Genomic DNA, 21,183 nt, shown 5'->3' with positions numbered 1-21,183 from the left:
TAATAGAAAAGTATGTATTTCCCCAAAGAACGCACCAAAAGATTAATAATGTGTCCCCCTTATCTTATTGGACTTTTTCACACGGTCTCTCACATTTCCAACACTAGCCACCTCCGCTTTGCAATTTGTGCCAGAAAAACAACTTGTAGTTGTTTTCTCTTAAGTTAGCATATACGTCTAATATTTTAGCAGGCTTTAAATTTTATTACTTGCATTTTCTATTGTACTGAATTTGGTGAATCCAACCTGCAAATTGTAATATTACAAACTGTTACTCAAGGGCTTTGCAAAAGAACTACAAAATCATGGGGTCTTCCCAAAGTCTTTGAAAGCTGATGGTGTTTAGCAGCAAGGGCTTGTCAGTAGCAGGCCTCAGAGATCAAAGCCACCCTGCTGAAATCTATTCGTCAGCTTGTTAGTGCAATGCTAATTAGCATACCTGTTATTAGTAATGATTTACAGAAATGTGGTGTTGTATAAATAACATCTCATTTCCAGTCACTTCTTGGATCTGTTTTATTTTTGTTGCCTGGTTATACTGACTTTATTTCATGCACATTTCTATTCTTTACAAAAACAAAAGGTTAGAGTATCTTTCATTTCACTTTGTACCTTTGAAAGCTCAATACTATTTCACTGTCATCCATCCAACATTGGCATAACCCTTTCTGTGATGAAAGCAGACATAGGCGTCCATAGACTCAGTGAATTAAAAAGTGTTAAGATTATTTTATACGGGTAATTTAAATAAACAAATTCAGTGATAGAGAATAAATGATGACTGCGCTGTCTTGTAATATTCAGGAGCTGATCTGATGAAAAGACAAACAGCAAGGTGTTGTTTAAAGCCAAGAGCTGCGCATCACAGCTCTGAGATGCACCTGATTTTCAAGCAATATTAACAGAGTTTTGTGTTCTTACTTCTAACTACACATTACAGCTTCATTATAAACTCCTATCCCTTAAATGATTTGTTTGAAGAACAGACATTGTCACCTAATTAACTAACAAAGGACTTGATGCTTACACATCACTTAAAGTGTTATTTAGTCTTTAGTTTGGTAGGAAATTGAAACTGATGTGTCATCGGATGCTCAACCTGAAACAACCTGTTTGAGAATGAAGGTCAAATGTGAAATCGTGCATTTGGTATCAGGTTTAATAGGGTTTTCTATTTACCCATAAATACTACAAATAAAAGTACATCATGAGCATTAAACTTTGTGGCAGACTAAACAGTGCATAATTATTTATTTGACTGACAACATTATCTTTATTTATTTTATGAAAATAAATATCACAATTGGCCAAAACTATTACATTTATCTCATTAATTGCACGGGTGTGTCATCTCTTCTATCTTTTTCCCAGGGCTCCTGCTGCTGTTGCTAACATGTTATCTGATATCTGCATAGAAGTGCATGAAGAGTGAGACTAAGGCTATGAGTATGAGTACCACATAGCCCCGTGTGTCGTTCTAGTTCTTAACGGGAGTAAATCCCACTCATGCCTTGAAGAGTGCATGAGAGAACAGATAAAATGTAATCTGCACAGTTTCCAGGTAACAGATGATCTCCTTATGTGACCTCATGGTTGCTTTTTTTTTTTTCACTCCATTAGTTCTTCAACAAGTGTTAAATTTAACTTTACAGCATGAATAATCCACTGCTGGTTACCATCAAGGGATAAAGTAAACTGTTTATTTTAAAAAATCTTATATCCCTGCAAATGTAGAATTATTTATTGTTTCATGGATTGACCCCGAATAACTGCCCGGATTCCTTTTGAGCATTCAACTTTAAAATGAAACATTTACAATTTATTTGGGTTATTTTTCACCCCACTTCTCTCTTGCACTGCATAAATCCCATGCAAGGTTGTGGCTGATAAAAACTACTCTTGTATGACTTTCATATTGATGGCAACTATCGCTGAGATTGTAATTGATCAGACACTGCTCCATGCAGAAGGTGTTAAAATCGACAGCTGGAGAGTTTGATGCAGCGTTTTCCCCATTCTGCTGTGATGCTAGTAACCAGGAACTGACAAACAAACATCAAACTGTTAGATTGAATGAAAACATTTTGTTTGAGAAAATCTTTTCTCATTCATCATTATGGTATGTGAAAAAAATGTTGTGCCATGTTCCAGTTTAATTTCCTTTAGATTGTTATCAATAATCTCATTAATGGCACTGGAGGCTTGTTTACTTAATTTCTTCTTTGCATGTAAATCCATAGGTTTATATGTCTTCAGGCAGTCATGTACTACAATATGTAGCACATTGATTGTTTGGATTCCTGGAAGCTAAAAACGGTTCAAATATGGTTCCTATTTTGTTGGAAATGTACTCCCAACATTGCTGCTTAATTTTAAGTAAAAATGTTTGAAATGTAAGCATCTCTTCTTCCCGTGTGGTTTTTTATTTTACAGATTATAGAAAGGAGACATATAATGAAGTTTGCACACCAATTCAGATTGTCTGCAATAATTGGATGCTTTAAAAACCACATGAAAACACTCTACGAAAATCATCTTTCAATTATTTTAGAAAATAGTGAAGCCATCTCAGAGAACAATGCGGGCATTTTGAAGACACCTTGAATTATGATCACTTTTTTGCTTAAAAAGGGAAAAGTCTAACGCAATTGTATTATAAGTGAGAATGGAAGCTGAAATCAGTTAGTGTTGTGTTCTCTGAATTCATTTATAATAGATACTCACCTTAGATTGTGAAGCTGAATGTTTCTTTTTGCTGAAATACTTCAGTGCAGGTAAAAATAAAATGAACACAACTGATCATTTTCAGATCTGCTTCCATAGTCAAAAGGCGTGAAACATTTTATTTCACGCAGATGACACATATCTTTAAGTGAGGTGAGGGCCTCTGAAGTACCAGTGACAGCTGCAGAAACACTAGTATACAGTAAATGGTTCACAACATCCTTCAAACTATACTCCTATTCTTCTACTTAAAATTTATTTAAACCCCAAATAATTGTATTTCTAAATACCAGTACATTAAGACTTTTTGAGGAAATACAATTTTAGAATGTATTTTCTTTCGAATTTAAGTAGATTAACAAGATAACATTCAGATATACTGGAAGAATTTATTTACTGGGATTATCTGGTGTACCACGTACACCACGTATCACGCATCAAGTATCTCGTAGAACCACGGTGATACTTGGAAATAAAAGTTCTCTTTTTTCATGATAGCATCATGTGTCTTTGACAGCCCTGGTTAGGTTAGTCATTAGGAACAAAAAAGAACAATGAGATTTAATACGGTAGCCTGTTTAACATTTGGCCACCAAAGGAGATACTAAACTCAGTGACATGACAGATGACACGTCAACTCAGCGCCCGTGTCATTCAAACAGAAAGGACTGTGAGTCATGTTTTTTTAACCATTTCAGTTCAGAGTAATGCATTTAAGGGGAAATATTTAATAACACCGATTCAATGATAAAATACATTTACGTCTTCCTGTTGATGGGAGCCTGTTTGATCATAGCAATCAATCGTTTATACTATTTAATCATGAAAGCAAACCTTTTTAAAACGTCCCCTTCGCCCCGTTTATAAATTACTAAGGTGATATCTAAGTGTGTTGCAGAGAGTGATTGCTGACCATGTCTTTCATCAGTAGGGACTCGCTACCCATCTCCTTCATCAAACCTTCTGATCGAGAGTGTCACGTTTTAGTCTAACGATGCTTTTCGCACAAGGAGACGATTACTTATCATCTCCTTCTGCAGGGCGATCCCAAAGCTACCGGGATAATAAGGGTGCACACCCTTACTGCAACGTTTTCTCTACAGCGGGGTTGTCCTGGAGGTGCGACCTTCCCCAGGGCAAGCGGGCAGAAACCCGGGTGGGTGGGTGGATGGAAGTTTGTTCCGGGCACAACAAACCACTCCACACCTTTCGCAAACCCACACGGCTACCTTTTTCTCGTTCTAGCCAGACTTTTAAACCGAGGCGGGCGCTGATTGGCTGGCTGGCAGTCACGCGGTCTGCGCTAGCCTTGCCCTGCTGTAGTCGGTCAGTGAATGTGAGACTGGCAGGCAGCTTCAGCAGCAGCGCTATCTGGATACTCCACTACACTATTAATTACAAAAAAAAGACCTTTTCTTCTTTTTGGAAGACAAATATATGACCATGGGCGACAAGAAGAGCCCATCCAGGTACAAAACCGTTTAGCTCGGGCCTCCTTCTGTCGTTTTGTGAAGGTTGGGGGAGATTTCAGTGCCGTGAAAGGGTCGATATTCGGATGTTTTCTCCCTCTTTCTGTTTGTGTGCCAGGGCTAATCTTGTATAGTGCAGCTATGGCGGCTAGTCTCTCTTTCTCTACTCTCTAGTCACTTTCAGACAAAGGGAAATTTACAGGGGATACGCCTGGCATTTTTTAAAAAAACGCAGTGGGATTATAATACAGCGTGATTAAAGTTGAGTGTCCGATGGCCATTTTTAGTCGTTGGATTTGCGTCTTTATTTATATATTGACAAGGGGGAGGGAAGACGAAGAAAGCTCCGCGACATTAGCTATAATTTCATATTTTTTTCTGACACGAAGAGTTTATGTATTTTTATGCTCTGAATCTACTTCAAAGTGCTGCTGGGTTTCATGTAATGCGGGCATGTTATTTACCGTTATTTTGTTAAATTCCCAAGGCCAAAAAGACAAGCCAAACCTACGGCAGACGACGGCTTTTGGGATTGTAGTGTCTGCACCTTTAGAAACAGTGCCGAAGCATTCAAATGCAGCATCTGTGATGTGAGAAAAGGCACATCGACAAGGTATGATTCTCACTTTGCTGTCTTGAATGTATTTTTTAAATTATTTTTACTGGTGCATGTTGTTTTCTCCCATTTTTGTAATTTTAATAGCGTTAAGAAGGTACAAGATTTCGTTTGACTTGTTGATTTACGATATTGCAGACACCTACAGTAGGTAACAGCATATGCATGTATAAATAAATGTGTATCCTATAGTTCCACGTGAAATCTAAAATATGAATTAACTCGCATAATTAAATTATTATTGACTCACCGAAAGATTTCAGAACCCTTTTTCTGGGGAGGGGGGAAGCGATCGTTTCTCCAGCAGCTGTGTCTATTTAGAAATAAGGGAGTTTTTTAAATGGCATCTTAAAATCCTGGAGAGAAGGAGAGCCTTTATTGAACTTAAGTTTTCCTGTTTTATTACTGCTGCCAGATGTATGTTTTGTGTAGCCTTTTGCTGACATGTTCTAGTTTTGCTTTTAGGCATAAAACCTATTGTGAGAAGTACTCTAGTTGCTAGGTGCACTGTATAAATTGCAAGGTTACATCACTTGTCAGTAATTGAAATATGTTTTAAATCCACACCAAGCTTACTGCTTGATAGGAATGTGGCTTGAATTGTTATGCAAAAGCAAGCAACACGATCTGCAGGAATGGTCATTTTTTTAGTCTTTCATTAAAGATATCACTAGCACTTTTGAAAAACGGGGCAAAGAAAGTGTTGATCATCAATCGTGTGGTGGCATGGCTTGTTGGAGATACTGCACTGGACTTGGCTGTGTTAAAAACATTGAGAAGTTTCTGCAGAGAGGGGGTTGATTTTGATGTTGGGGGGGGTACCACTTCACTTCTCATCTTCTAAAGTGAAAATGTTCAACAAATTATTTATTTTCATCTTATTCCCATGATTCTGCATAGCATTTCCATTCCCCTGCTGAGCATTAAAGAGTTCTTTGGATTTGTACTTGTTGATTGCAGTTTATAATAATATAATAATAAACTTTATTTTATATAGCACCTTTAAAGGTGGCTTCTCAAAGCGCTTTACAGAATGATGACAACAACAATAAATAAAAAGATTAAACAAAATAAAACACAATTACAATATACACAGGAGACCGTGGATGGTGGTACTAAGAAAAGCAGAGGGGTGAAGAATGGAACCAGTTAAGTAAAGGCTTTCCTAAAGAAGAAGATTTTGAGTCTAGATTTGAAGGAGTTTAGAGAAAGTGACTCTCTGATATCCTTGGACAGAGAGTCCCAGAGCTTGGGGGCATAACAGGAGAAGGCCCTGTCACCCATACAATGTAGATGGGCTTGGGGGACAGTAAGGAGAGCAGAATTAGAAGAGCGAAGGTTGCGAGGTGGGGAGTAGGGCGATAATAGTTCAGACAGGTACTGAGGTGCCAAGCCATGCAGAGCCTTACAGGTGAGCATGAGGATTTTAAAGTCCACACGGAATTTGACAGGCAGCCAATTTTGATACCATAACCTAAAAGAAACAGCCAATGAAGCTTGTTTTAAATGTAGATTAGTTTAATCCTCAATTTCCATATCACTTTTGTAAGTCGTATTGGTGGACCATTGTGCCACTCTTACCTATGGACTGAATTTCCAAACCACTGCCCCAGTATGGTAACAGGGCACATTGTGCTGTGGGAGGTGCCAACCTTAAAATTACATGTTAAAACACAGTTCTGTTTACTCGGCCATGAAATATCCTATGGCACTTTGTAAGTAGGTGTTAACCCTGTTGTCCTGGCAAAAGTCCACTCTACGGTATGCTAAACTTGCCCCTTAATTCAAGATGGGTGCTGATCTTCAGTATTGAATTAACTAAGTCCACTACTATATGTAAAGCACTTGGGGATCTTTTGGGATGGAAAGTGTTGTACAATTGCAAAGAATTATTCTGATTGGTCATATAGGGACAGTGGGGATATACTGTAACTGGTATAGTCATGGGAGTGTTCTAGGATTGTACTTGTGACATTAAGTCCTATTAATAATGCACCCATTTCTAGAGCTTTGCTGTAAACAGCATTTGTCATTCTGAACCTTTTGGTAACATATTAGTGTGAGCCAAGACCATCTGTGTCATAGTTACAGATACAGCAACTTAAAAGTGTAACTGAGCTTTGTAAGTTGCTGTATTACATCCAGTGTTACTCGTGACAGTTTAGCTGATCTGCGATGTTGAAGCTTGATTACAGTTATGTCATTCAGGTTTAAACTATGTCATTTGGAAGAGTCTGCAGGTGAATAAGTTGAAATCTCTTTGTGTGTATCACAGATTTACATTTGTTACTGTAATACTATGTTTGCCTGTACCTGTTATAATGAGCATAATAGTGTGGCTAATATTTCACTACCGGTTGTTTCTTTTCTGTAAGTTTATAAACACTGCTGAGGAAGCGCCTTCATGAATGTGGGATGTACATATGACTAATTCATACCCTAGTTCAAGAATTCCCATGAATTAACCTTTTCTGTAGTGGTAAAATTATGACTGTTTGCTGACGCACTTATACAGAGGGAAAACACTTGAGATTTTACCACTTTAGAAAGTTGAGCTGTTTTGTTCTATCTGATATCCCAAAATGAAACAGCTGTCTCAGAGTCTAACACAGTGCACAGGTTGAAGCTACTTTTTGTTACGGTAACAGGAAAGAAACCACGTGCGCTTCTTCAGTGGCTCACTATCAATAAATGGCAGATGTCCCATAAGTCTGGAAATAGATGCATGTGATGCAATTAAATATTTGTCATATACTAATTTGAGCAGTAAGATTACCCTTTCATTGACATAATTGTCAAGTTGTCTGATGATTGGCCTGCTTGAAGCCAAACAAATCAACAACAACAGCTGAACTGTTTTATTTGCCTTTTTTTCAATTTTTATGGTTTATATCTGGAGATGCAATCATGCTGTTTTTTGGGGACAAAATATATTGGTTTTCATTGTGTGAATATCTAATGGTGGGTTGATCATTGCAGGCGTTTGTTAACTTTGACAGTTTGATTCATGTGCAACTGTTGGTCAGTCTTAAGAGGGACTGTAGATTCAATCAAAATAAGCAGAGCTGTTTAAATAGTTCCTTTCAGGTACTGAAAAGAATTTCAGAATTGCTGAAATGCAGTTCTTAAGAACTTCTTTGTATTTGTCTGAGCAATCCGTCTTTGTTATGGTCTTATTACTGTAGATGGATACAATACGACAATAAATGAATCTCCCAGAGTGCACTGAAAAAAATCCATATAAAAAGTGGATCAGTGGCATATTGAATTCATAGTGTATAGTGCTGTATTGAGTTCAGGAATAATTTTCTCCTTGGCTTAGATTTTAATATGTAGATCAGTTTTATATACTGGCACACAGTCCTCTCTAATTGGCAGATGTATTTAGGTCTTGGCCTCTGTGGCAGTGGTAGTTGTACATGCTGCTATAAGACAACAGGTACTGTATGGTTCATTGGAGGAAGTAATAGAATAAAGCTCACATGGTATCCTACTGATGTTAATAGTTACACAAGGCAATAAAGAGGGGTAGGTAAATTGTATTTCTATGAATGCACCTTTAAATGCTTAGGGCTAGGCTGCTTTCCTAAACTTAGGGAAATAGTTTGCCTGACAACATTGATTGCTGATTACCTCAGCTTCAAAGATAAGTCACAGTTCTTGCAGTAGTTGCGGCCTCTACAGCTGAAGACAGTTCAGCCTCAGTGTTAGTAGCATGGTTGGGGGATGTGAGTGAAGAGGTTATTTCAGGTCAATTGGCCTTTGCATGCAAAATACCCAGAATGAGAACTTTTAAAAGACTGTCATTAAAAAACTGCTTTTCTCTCCCTCCCTCACCCCCCATTATGTTGCTTAGAAAAATTCTAACTAGATTATATTGAAAACCTATTTATTTTGACTGATAACTTAATCTTATCATGTTAAAGAATGTTCTGAATTTGATCAGTGCCAAAGGAATTGAAACCTTACCTAATTATAAGCTTGAATGCCAAAATTGCCTGCTTAAATATTAAACTGCATTTTTTGTGATATTAAATGGTCTGTTTTTTTACTTAGTAGAAGTACTGCTAAGAAAAGCAGGAGGCCTATATCAGAACGCATTTATGCATATTGATACAGCAAGCTGTAGAAGTGGATATTAGCTGTCTGAATTGTCCTGAACAGTCATGACTAAATATTATTCATTGTACACCAGTTGATGTCCATCTTTTGCTATGGATAAGGTGTAATGTTTTATATAAAATCTTGCATATAAAATCTTGCTTTCAGTTTTAATCACTTACTGATTTGGTGTTGATGTAGTTCAGAGCTCTCCTTTCCTGCAATGAGTGTCATATTTTATAATGTCTGATGTAAATTGTACATTTGGGGATTTTGTTGCCTTTTATAGCACTTAATTTAAGGCTGGATCAGGAAGTATGGATTATCATTCTTTCAGTTGGGCTTGAAAGCTTTTACCAAGTTAAATCTGATGTGCCTTGTTTTTGATCCAATGTGTAATAGTGTTACCATTAGCTGTAGGTGTACAGTAACTATATTGTAACCAACCTAGATGCTATGTGGTAGTGTTCGTCATGGTCTTCTTGTTTATCCTTTTCAACTTCTTATGGTTTGTGCCTTACATAATGCACTATCTTTAGCTTTTACACATTTACAGGGTTTAATAAGGAAACTATAGTGCATTAAAAATACAAATGAAATATATTGGAAACTTTAAGTAGTGCCCAGAAATGCAAGAAGCTATATACAAATAATGTTCTGCAGTGCTAATACAGCAGGTTTTTAAAAAATGGAATACCAGCAGTTCAATAGACAAATGCAGTGCAGAAATGGGTCTCAGGACTTAGTGCATCTCAGCAGGTGAGTTTTGACGTGGCTGTAAAAGTGGTAGAGAGTGTGTATGGACACTTGTGCTGGACGGATTCAAAATCCGTGCAGTATAAAGTGTAGCCCCCGCCAAGTACTAAATTAGATGATGCATTAAGTTTAGAAATGTCACAAAGGGCTTCCGCTTTCCACTCCACCAACGGAACTGCATTCATGCAGAGCCCTCTTGTCATGACGTGGACACTTTGTAGGACTACTGGATTTTCAAATGCCTTTTCCCAATCATGGGCCAGGGGCATCATCTGCAAACTGAATGTCCCTGAAAGAACTGTGGAGGTTGCAGTGAAAATGTGTGAGCAATGATCGTAATAAATGGCCTTATGTGATTGTCTTGAGGAGCATGATAAAGACCCATCACCTGCATTGGCCATCCTTTTGAAAACTGGTGGGATTGTAGTGGTGTAGTTCTGTCTGAAACACGATTAGCTGTAATATAGATATGGTAAAGTGGAGGAAAAAGTGTCATATGGATGTGGAATTATGTTAAGAAGTACCTCGTAGCCAGTAACTCTGTATATTAAAAATATATATTATAGTCCCATTTCTGTACAGTGAAAGAAGACAGAAAGGGTTGTGATGCATGGACTGCACACAACACTAAGATTGGGGGGGAATAAATAAATTCAAGTTGCATCACCTATGTACACGTTTTCTGTATCACAGGTAAAAATTCAAGAGTCCTGACCATGTGTGTTAAAGACGTGGGAACTTGGTTCCACGCTTTGACTACTAGTAGCTGGAAATGTAAATTATTTCGGCTTCTTTGAAAAACTTTGAAAAGCATTAGTTGACCTTAGAGAAGAGTTGTAATGCTTTTTATTTCCTTTTGACGTATCGCCAATATGAGATCAGACTAGTTAGCGCTCTGTATCAGAAATGCATAGTCTTTGTGTTGTGAAAAATTGATAATAGTACAGTCATGTTCTTGGAGGGTTTATGTATGTTAAAATACTGTACTTTGAAACAAACCTGATCCTGTGTCCTACTTATAAAAGTTCTCTTGCTGAAAGGTAGTTTAGTTGAGAAACAAAATAGTTTTAGAAATAAAATCATGGGACTTTCAAAATGTATGTGCTTTTTAACTTCCACGATGTATTTGCTTTGTTTGATTTGAAGATTTTTAGTGTAACATTTGAATTAATGTGGTTATTTTAGAGAAATCTAAAATCAAACTATATTCACGTATTCTCAGCTGATTTAAAAACAACAGTGTCCTAAGAAGTTGTGTGATCATGCCATGAAGAACATTATACAGGCATGTTGTTAACAGAATACACTGAAGAGACAGCACCTGGAAAGTACCTCTCAGGATTTTGATTAATTGGTTAAAGGTTGAGCAGTTATTTACTTTGGTTTTAGAAAGCAACATTTGTGAGTCCAAAGAGCACAATATGAATGTAAGAACTTTGTGTTGTGATATGTTTTGCAAAGGGGTTCCAGGAGAAACTGCTAGCAGTACAGTCTCTCTAAATATGGCAAGTCACTGATTCAAGTGAAGTTTGAAGTTAATTGAAAGGGCAATTGAAGTTTTACAGAAAAATGAGAGTGCAGTTTGCACAGAAACTAAGAATTGGAAAGTAATCTGGAAGAGATAAAATGAAATTGTATAGTGTCCTTCTGGAGTACTATGCATGCTAGCAATTCCTGTACATTTTGTATTCATCCACCCATAGAATAGTGCTTTAGTGTGTGACTGGCAGAATACTGCAGGAGGTATGTAAGGTACCTTTGGGATTATACAGTCATTATAATTATTCATTTTAGTCAGGATTAAATGAAGTATATGTTCACACTGTGCCTACTGTAAATGGAGTTGGTTTGGTTTGTATTGTTTGAAACAGTGCATCACCTTCCTTTATGCAAGACAATCTCAAATTTTGAGTTTTCACACAATTTCACATAGTTGAATACATACTCATCAGTTGCAGTTTAGGAAGTGCTGCAGCTTGGTCATTACATTATTTTCTTGAAGTATCTGTTGCCATGTGCTGTTCTTCAAATGCCATACCAGCAGTCATTTGCTTAATGGGAAGGAGTTAATGTTTCCAGATCTATGCTTACTGATCATTTAAGGTTACCTATAAAACCTGCAGGACTGCAGCTATTCAGGACCAGGGTTGCAGAAACCCAGTGGTAGTAGTGTGGCTGTTATCTCCATTTGTCAACGATGGCAAAATACAGCAAGTTTCTATCATCTGAAGCGGATTGTTTTCAACTTTCTACATTTGAGTTTAACATTGTACAACAGGCGCAATATTTTCCTCAGTTTTTTTTTGGTCTAGCACAGGGACAGACAGTTTTTGACATGGCTGTTCTATCATATATCAGGGTTTTTATCCTGGTTATACATACATCATGGCCAGCAGCCATATCACCCTGCAACTCACAACTGGCAACCCACTGAAGCTAAGCAGGTGTGAGCCTGGTCAGTACCTGGATGAGAGACCTCCTTGGAAAAACTAAGGTTGCTGCTGGAAGAGGTGTTAGTGGGGCCAGCAGGGGGCGCTCACCCTGCGGTCCATGTGGGTCCTAATGCCCCAGTATAGCGACGGGAACACTATACTGTAAACAGGCGCCGTCCTTCGGATGAGACGTAAAACCGAGGTCCTGACTGTCTGTGGTCATTAAAAATCCCAGGGCGCTTCTCGAAAAGAGTAGGGGTGTAACCCCGGTGTCCTGGCCAAAGTTCCAATTGGGCCTTACCAATCATGGCCTCCTAATAATCCCCATCTATGAATTGGCTACATTACTCTGCTCTCCTCCCCACTGATAGCTGATGTGTGGTGAGCGTTCTGGTGCACTATGGCAGCCATCGCATCATCCAGGTGGATGCTGCACATTGGTGGTGGTGGAGGGGAGTCCCCATTACCTGTAAAGCGCTTTGAGTGGAGTGTCCAGAAAAGCGCTATATAAGTGTATGCAATTATTATTATTATTATTATTATTATTATTATTATTATTATTATTATTATTAGTGGTTTGTTTAACCCTTTTGCTACTTTGCTCCACTTCCAAAAATCACTTTATTAATTACTGTACAGTACAGTAAAGGGGAAAAAAAGATGTGTAGTGCTATTGAATAGAAGAGCCGAATCTTCCTTCTATTGGTCCTGGGTGTAAACTGAAAAATCCCAATCCACACAAGAGGAAATCAGATAAACTGACAGCCTGCAATACGTCTGTAATTAATCAAGTTTAAGGTGACTCTAGTAGAGCCAACTAATGCACACCTGGGGAGCACAGTATATAATTTGAAGCAGGTTCCTGTATTTATGGCATAGTGCTCTCCATTGTGATGAAGTGGTTTATAAACATAAATGTTTTTTCAGACCAGGATTTGCATCCTTCCTTCAAGGTGTAGTCAGTAATTACCAGGGTTTGCCTGATTTAAGCACAGCTACAATACATATTAATTGCTAAACACCTTTTGAGATCCCTTTTCTTAATCTTGGAAAGGGTTAAGGGTTAAGGATTGGAAATTGTTTGCTGCTTTGGCATTTGCATAAGGAGGATGACCTTCCATGAAATGGGAAGCTAGAGAATAATGACAGCCGTAAATGAAGAAGGAGGCCACTTTCCTTTTGTGCCTTGCAGCCAGTCTGCAGAGCCATCAATGGGTGAAAGGCCCACTTTAGCTTCTAAGGACAAGTGTCAGTTTGTTTTTTATACTTATTGCTTTTTTCTGAAGCTAAGAGCGCTGGTCACAAGAAGATGGTTCACAAGCTTAAAGAGAAGAACGGTGAAATAAGAAACGAGAATGAATAATTGTTGACCTAAGAAGTCTATTGCGTAAAGAAATGTCATTTGCAGTCTTGTTTACAATGCAGTAGCTGGGATATTACAGGGATTGTGCAGAATTCAAAGGCTTAGACTGATGAGACTTTTAAAATAATGGAAGATAATCATGTTTCTTGTGGTGCTTTGCAAACTATGTACACTCAAGATGACACATCCATGCTCAGGGAAAAGAGTTTAAGAACCTGAAGATGAGAACCTATGTTAATGCTAACTTTAAGTACTTTTTCGTCTTTTCTTTTACTCTGATATAATGGTAGGTTTTCACTCTGTAAATATGAGCGAGAGCACACACTTGTGCTTTCCTCCCTTGCTGGGATTGTGAAAAGAGCAGTGGGGTTTTGATGGATGGCAGTGCTGTGGTGAACTCAGTCAGCCAGCAGTCTCCTGGGGATAGGAGGATGGAGCACATCATTACTTCAAGTAGGGGGAGGTGATGTGAAATAACAGCATAGGAGTGCAGGGTAGTGCCGTTTAGTATGCCTCTTTACACGTGCATATTGAAATCCATCTATTCATTCAGTTTGTTTGTGATCCCCCCAAAAATCTAAGCACCCACTGTGTGTTTAAATGTGTATGTAAACATATAAGTCTCCCTATATTTAAATGCACACTGTATATATAGACTGACTAGATATAAGCAGATGAATGAGAGGATTTCAAAAGTAAACCATTTGTTTAACCATATAGCACACTGGCAGTCCCTAGAAGCAAAGTCCCTGTTGTGATGCCCCAGCTGTGGGATGTAATCTGGGCTACTGGCTGGCTGCTTTTGGAGTTCTGTCATGGAACTATATCTTCTGAGGGACATGGGCCTGGTTTTGCAGTGGTCACAAGCCCAAAGAGGACATTTGCTTTATTGTGGACGTGGACTATAGGTGGTCAAGGCCTTTATTTTGTCTGACTCACACTGCTCACGTGATTCAGACAATTGTAGAAAGAAAATCTGCTCTAGTGCCTGATGTGGCAATATTTTTCTTTAAAAATCTAGTCTTGAATTTGATACAGAAGAAAGCTTTTACACAGCGTCTGCTTGTATGTATTTGACTCATTATTCTTTGATATAATTGGTGTGACTGCTAAAGCCACCAATTTAAAGACGCAGAGTTTTCTCTGCCTGTGGATATTTGCTTGTGGATTGGCAGGTGCTTGTGTATTAGCACGTTAATAGCATGTCCCAGTGCAAAAACTGATGGAAATTGCCAAACTACTGTATGCCAGATCTGTAAATGCCACCCTGTCAAGAAAACGAATAGAGTTTTATTTTTCCTAGGATAATGGCTGTGTATAAACTGTTAAGTCTTCAAATAGATTCTGCTCATCTGTGAATGAATGCACAGTGCCTTGTGGCAATGTAGATTAGTGTTTCAAAATGATGCACTCCTAAACATCAAGTTTCCATATTGCTGTATGATTGAATCTTAATTTTTGTTTACTAAAGTAATAAGTGAATCGGAAAACAAAATCCTATCTCAGGGCTCAAAATTAGTGGTGGTATATGTGCGAGTTTTACTGTCAATGCTTCTCTTATTTCAAATTCCCCCCCCCACCCGCAAAATTCAAATACTGCTATCCCTCTTAAAAAGGATGCAAGTCCCTGTTAGTATTTTTTTAGTCATAGTGCAGAACCAACACCACTGTTTATCTGAATTAAATAACACATTTACACATTTTCTCTGTACATTACATACTGTAGATATGAGTAAATATGTCATAAATGCATATATATATATGTTGATGTATTCCTGCTCGGAATGTATAACTGGAAGGAACTTGTGGCTTCGCATTCTGAATGGGGTATTTTTGTTTGTACCCTTGAGCAAAGTACTTCAGTCAGTATAATCCAGTAAAGTGACCACCTCTCTAAATGGGAGCAAATTTGTGATAGAATATCTGCCAAACGGAATAATTATTCCGAGTATTGCTGACACCATCACTGAGGGGAAAATGCATCAGTTAAAATAGCAGGAGGCCTTATGCAGTTGACTTATTTTAATAAGGTTGTATCTGTTTTAAGTGATATCTATTGGCATCAAACATTTTAAATGGATATTTTGAAAATAGTGAATAAGTGCTAAATGGGGAAAAAGTAGAAGTTGTAAAATTTTGAGCCACATTTTTCTGTTTGTTTTCAACACATCTCTTTAAACTGTTACTTAGGTGACCTGTATCCTGTGTGATTAGGAGAAAAGTACAGTATTTAAAGACATTATCAGTTCTCTCTAGTACAACACGTGGCAAAAATAATCCAAAACTGAAAGACAAACTGATAACTAGATGAAGATATTGGAGAGCTGAAATACAAGCTTTGGGATTTGGGAGCAAGTGATCAGTGTCTCCAGTTAGCTATAATCCAATTGCAAATACAGAAGAAATAGCTGTTCAAGATGCAAGGTAAATTGTATTGTTTCAGACCTTGTTTCAGAATTGCTTTTTATATAATTATGATGTTGTGTTGGCTGACAGTAATTTTAAAGGGGTGTTTTCATCAAAAACAAACACTGAAAACCAGAAGTCCTAAGTACAGTATACTATAAGCCCAACTGTGGAGTTTGGCATGGTGACAAAATTTTAATCCACAAGTGGCATCAGCATGTAAACTTCATAGTATTAAGTGTGAAAGATCTAATATCTTTCTCCAGTGTTGATGTTTAAACCTTTTTGAAGTTTAACTTTTAGTCCCATTGTTTGGTACCTTAAAAGGCATACTCTAATTTGTTTTTAAAAAAGTTTTTAAAAAGCAGCACAATGTAAGCGCTAATTTACTAGTGTCTCACATTCTTATCTCCTGTCCCAGTGGTGAACAGTTTTCTAGTGTGTGTGGGGGTGGGTGGGTGGTTGGGTGGGGGTTCACTGTACTTTGGTTTACTTTTGGTTTTCCCAGTTCAGCTCAAGTACACAATTTGGTGGCATGAATCCTAAAATGAATCTTTTTTTCCCCTCTTTTCCTTGAAAGAAAATACATTTGTATCTGCAAATCTGTCGGAGGCTCTTGGGAGTATTTTGGTAGAATGCATGAGGAGTCAAACAGGCTACAAATCTGTTGTCTGTCTGTTGTAAGAACTTCCAACCACAAGTCTTCAGATGCCTTGGGGGCAAATTGAGCCATGTGCATGTGATTGTATGCCATACATCTGTGGTAGATTCTTTTGTTCTTTGTTCATATTTATAAGTTGACAAGACTTGAAGAGGTAAGTGTTACTGAAATTATACAGTACAGTGTCACCTGCCAAGCAACCAGGTTTGGCTCAAAAGAAAAAAAACTCCCAAACAGCAGTCTTCAAATACAAACAAAACTGGATTTATTGCCATCAAAATAGGGATAACAAAAAAAAAAACCCTCACAGGAGTACTCTCTGCACACCTTCCCCCCCAAGGCACCCTCTCCATACTGAGCTCTCCCAGTCCCTTTTATAGCCCCTCCTCTCCAAGGACCATCCTCTTAAAGGGACTCACTCACATTTTTTAACAGGCATTTAACAGAGATGGGCAGTTTGATCAAAATAAAGTATTCAACCATCCATAAAAACTTATGCATTTTAACAGAGTCGTGCAACAGTTATATATCCACTTAAACAAAACAAATAACCTTACATCTGTTCTTTATAGATGGCTCACCAGTAACCTTTCCCTTTAAGATCATTTGTGGGATACTACAAACAGGAAAGGTGACTGGTGGCCATCTTGATCAACACAATACAATACTCCACAGGGGGAAACACTACAGTGATTTTAGGGAAACAAAAAAAGGTAAGTATCATTCACACTTCATTCGTACCACATACACACTCACAAACATACCAGAAGGGTAGAGGGAAATATTGGAGTATTTCATATCCATCAAAAGAAAGAAAGAAAAAAAAAACAAGCACTCTGTCACATACAGCTGAGTAATTTATTGCTGACAACTCTTGATAAGTATGTACATTCCCCACCCCCCCGTTGTTTTGTTTCCTTAAAGGGAGTTTTATTCTCTGAGTCAGCATGATGACCCTTAGATTATATACACATCACTGCTACAGACAAATATAAAATACATTAATAACTTTCTAATATTAAACTTTAAATAATCAAATATAGTAGTCCTTACACTACCTTACTATTTTTGATGTGTGGCAGGAGACTCAATTGTAAGAGAACAATTTTAAGTTGAAATTACATGCATCCTAACACGGTTCAGTTTTTATTCTAATACACTTTTGCTAGTTCAATGAGATTTGTATGGTTTATCTCTCTCCCAACCGAGATAACTCTATGCCCCTAAAACCATCTTTCCACATGGCACTAACTACAGGGCACAGCAATTGTGCCATTTATAGCTGTTGAGGAAAATGATCATTAAAAACCAGAATATCAAATCTCAGAGACACTTCCTACTAACAAATGTAATATCTTACGATTTCCTTTGCACTAACAACTCTATATCCAGGTAAGGAAGTTGAAAGCTGGTTGGTTCTGTCAGGTTAATAAAGGTATGGGTTCAAAAGCCTGATGCCTGAAAATCTTATAGCGGACTGCCAGAACTGCATGTTTTTGTATTGTAATTCTTTTCAGGTACAGTTGGGCAAATTTCTGAATTTAACAGCAGACTGGGTGTGTAACTGCTTCTGGCAGTCCGCTATATTAGCAGCTATAACATTGGTTTATATAATCCAGTATATCTTGACATCTTGTAAAAATAGAACTTTTGATTTGCAAATTGCTTATGTGCTTGTGAGGCTCTAGCCATGTGGTATTATTCTAAAAGGATCCATGAAGCCAGTTCTATAGATTGTATAATTTTCACATGGATAAGGGAGTATTACAGTTTTTCATCTGTGCCTAATTCACTGAATTTGTTAATTCATTTATTACATTAACATGCTGCATATCAAAATAAAAATATAGATTTCATTGTAAAATTAGTCACTTTAATTCAAGATATCTTAGAACCTTTGTGAACAGTGGTAAATGTTTGACACCGAGGACATCCATAAAGTTCAGAAAACTGTGCGTTTTGGAAATTGGATAGAGCTATTAAGTGGTTTATAAGGGCTTCATACATTTTAGCTATGATGTTTGCAAATAAATCTAATGTTATTTAGGTTATTAATTCAGTTGTAAAAAAGAACCCCTACGCGTGTTGATATGATTTGATTAAAGTCAGGTCAGGTTTTTGCAGAAAGGGAAAGCCAGGGGATTGGGGTGGCAAGCATTCATTTATATCCAACAAAAACAGGAAAAGGAGTAGCTTGGAGTCATTTAGTACACAAACAAGTTTGTAACCAGGCATTTTGGACAGATGAAGGCAAAACAAATATATTCATTAGCAGCGATTTAACAGCCAAACGACATGACAGCAAGCAGCTTGTGGCTAGAAGGTGAGTTTCTCTCGCATGTATGTTTGGTGGTACACACCTGGCAGAGCTTTGCTGGGGTTAACCCTCCACATGCCAGTGATTCCTCAGGATGCCTGGGTGTGCATGATTTTCTTTGCGAGATACAAGTTCTTTGTCCAAGATGAGAGCTCAGAAGTTTATGCTTGGGCTGTCTGTCTGGAAGGCAGGTGATTTGATGACGTGCGTCAGAGGGCAGTCTTTATTCCTCGCAGGGCCAGTGCGAGGGATTGCGGCAGTGAGTGCAATTGCAAGGCGGTTGTCGAGAAAAAAATAGATTTGTACTTTTCCGCAGACGCAATACCTGATGTAGTACAAATTCTCAAGTCTGCAGACTTACATGTGTAGATGTTCTGTGCTTGTGTTGAATTTTATAGATTTGTAACTCAGTACAGTAGGTGGATGCTGCACATTGGTGGTGGTGGAGGGGAGTCCCCATTACCTGTAAAGCGCTTTGAGTGGAGTGTCCAGAAAAAGAGCTATATAAGTGTAAGCTATTATTATTACAGTATACAGAAGAATCTGTTAAAGTATGTGCCACCTCAGTATACCACCATAAAGTTAAAAATGTGTAAATTGTTGTTTTTTTTTAATGGCACAAGAAGAGACACCATGTGACAATCTCTCATTCAAGTCACCCACAACATATTGTACTTAATCCTGCTTTAAAACTTCCATGTTTTGAAATGTTTTTTGCATCATTTTTTTACTACTTTCTGCATTTGTGATGTGCTTTACTCTTGTTGATCCAGGTTTCCATAATTTTATAATTAAGATTTTGAAATGTAAAATTTTTCACCTTCATGGAATTTTTACTTTTTTGTTTAGAAACTTTTTTAAAATTGAAGCTACTGTTCTGATTTTCTAAATTTGAATTGAATATATCGCCACATGCTTCCACCTCCAAGAATAGATTGGTTTGCAATGTTTCACCCAGCACAAATGTTTAAAGCAGTGATTGAAACTGGATTTATTTAAAAATAAACAGGGAGGCACGCATACTCACATATTGTAGCAGTAGCTAAAACTTAAATCAGATGCTACTGCACTGTTATATTACTATGATTCTTAAAAATTTATATTTATGTGACATAAAATAGTGATCAGTATTAAAGCATTGACTTTTGCAGCTTTGTTGTGCTAATAACAGTGCACAGAGTTTGCTCTGTCCTCCCAGTATTTATTGTAATAGCTATATTATTTAGAGCTTGAATCAGAACTTTATTGCGTTGCTTTATAGCACTTCAGCATGCATTGTAAAGATTAAAAACCATAAATTGATTTTCCTGAATAAATGTTAAGATACATTACTGAAAGGTGCAACTTTTCATCTGAACAAAAGTTTTTTTTAACCATTTCAGTTATCACTATCGAAAGTGTTTCTGACATGGCAACATCATAGTCTTTTTGGTTCTTTACTGTTGTTTTTCCTATGTAAGGCTTGAGAAAGACTTAGTGCTTAGCTTCGCATTTCAATTAACATGAAAGAAGTGAAGAACAATCCAGGGAAGGTCCACCAAAACGGGTCAACTGCAAAACATTTGTGATTGTATGTTATTTGTATCTGTGAGCTACAGTGCCTTGCGAAAGTATTCGGCCCCCTTGAACTTTTCAACCTTTTGCCACATTTCAGGCTTCAAACATAAAGATATAAATTTTTTATTTTATGTGAAGAATCACCAACAAGTGGGACACAATTGTGAAGTGGAACGAAATCTATTGGATTTTTGAAACTTTTTTAACTAATAAAAAAATGAAAAGTGGGGCGTGCAAAATTATTCGGCCCCCTTGCGTTAATACTTTGTAGAGCCACCTTTTGCTGCGATTACAGCTGCAAGTCGCTTGGGGTATGTCTCTATCAGTTTTGCACATCGAGAGACTGAAATTCTTGCCCATTCTTCCTTGCAAAACAGCTCGAGCTCAGTGAGGTTGGATGGAGAGCGTTTGTGAACAGCAGTTTTCAGCTCTTTCCACAGATTCTCGATTGGATTCAGGTCTGGACTTTGACTTGGCCATTCAAACACCTGGATACGTTTATTTGTGAACCATTCCTTTGTAGATTTTGCTGTATGTTTGGGATCATTGTCTTGTTGGAAGATAAATCTCCGTCCCAGTTTCAGGTCTTTTGCAGACTCCAACAGGTTTTCATCCAGAATGGTCCTGTATTTGGCTGCATCCATCTTCCCCTCAATTTTAACCATCTTCCCTGTCCCTGCTGAAGAAAAGCAGGCCCAAACCATGATGCTGCCACCACCATGTTTGACAGTGGGGATGGTGTGTTGAGGGTGATGAGCTGTGTTGCTTTTACACCAAACAT

The 21,183-nt window shown here is 37.7% G+C and overlaps 1 protein-coding gene across 1 annotated transcript in view; it reads left to right on the top strand.

Annotated features, from left to right (window-relative positions):
• The first annotated feature begins 4,049 nt into the window (after nucleotides 1-4,049).
• rybpb (RING1 and YY1 binding protein b) overlaps nucleotides 4,050-21,183 on the top strand; it is a 36,519-nt gene continuing 19,385 nt past the window's right edge. Inside the window, exons 1-2 of the mRNA XM_088636335.1 lie at nucleotides 4,050-4,193; nucleotides 4,681-4,806. Coding sequence (XP_088492461.1) covers nucleotides 4,162-4,193; nucleotides 4,681-4,806 — 158 coding nt within the window. The 5' untranslated portion in view covers nucleotides 4,050-4,161. The remainder of the gene's footprint in view (nucleotides 4,194-4,680; nucleotides 4,807-21,183) is intronic.

The sequence above is a fragment of the Lepisosteus platostomus genome, chromosome 6 (genome assembly GCF_059453375.1).
Source record: "Lepisosteus platostomus isolate fLepPlt1 chromosome 6, fLepPlt1.hap1, whole genome shotgun sequence".
Classification (NCBI taxonomy): domain Eukaryota; kingdom Metazoa; phylum Chordata; class Actinopteri; order Semionotiformes; family Lepisosteidae; genus Lepisosteus; species Lepisosteus platostomus.
Note: the sequence above shows the minus strand (reverse complement) of the source record. Positions and strands in the feature narration are given on the sequence as shown.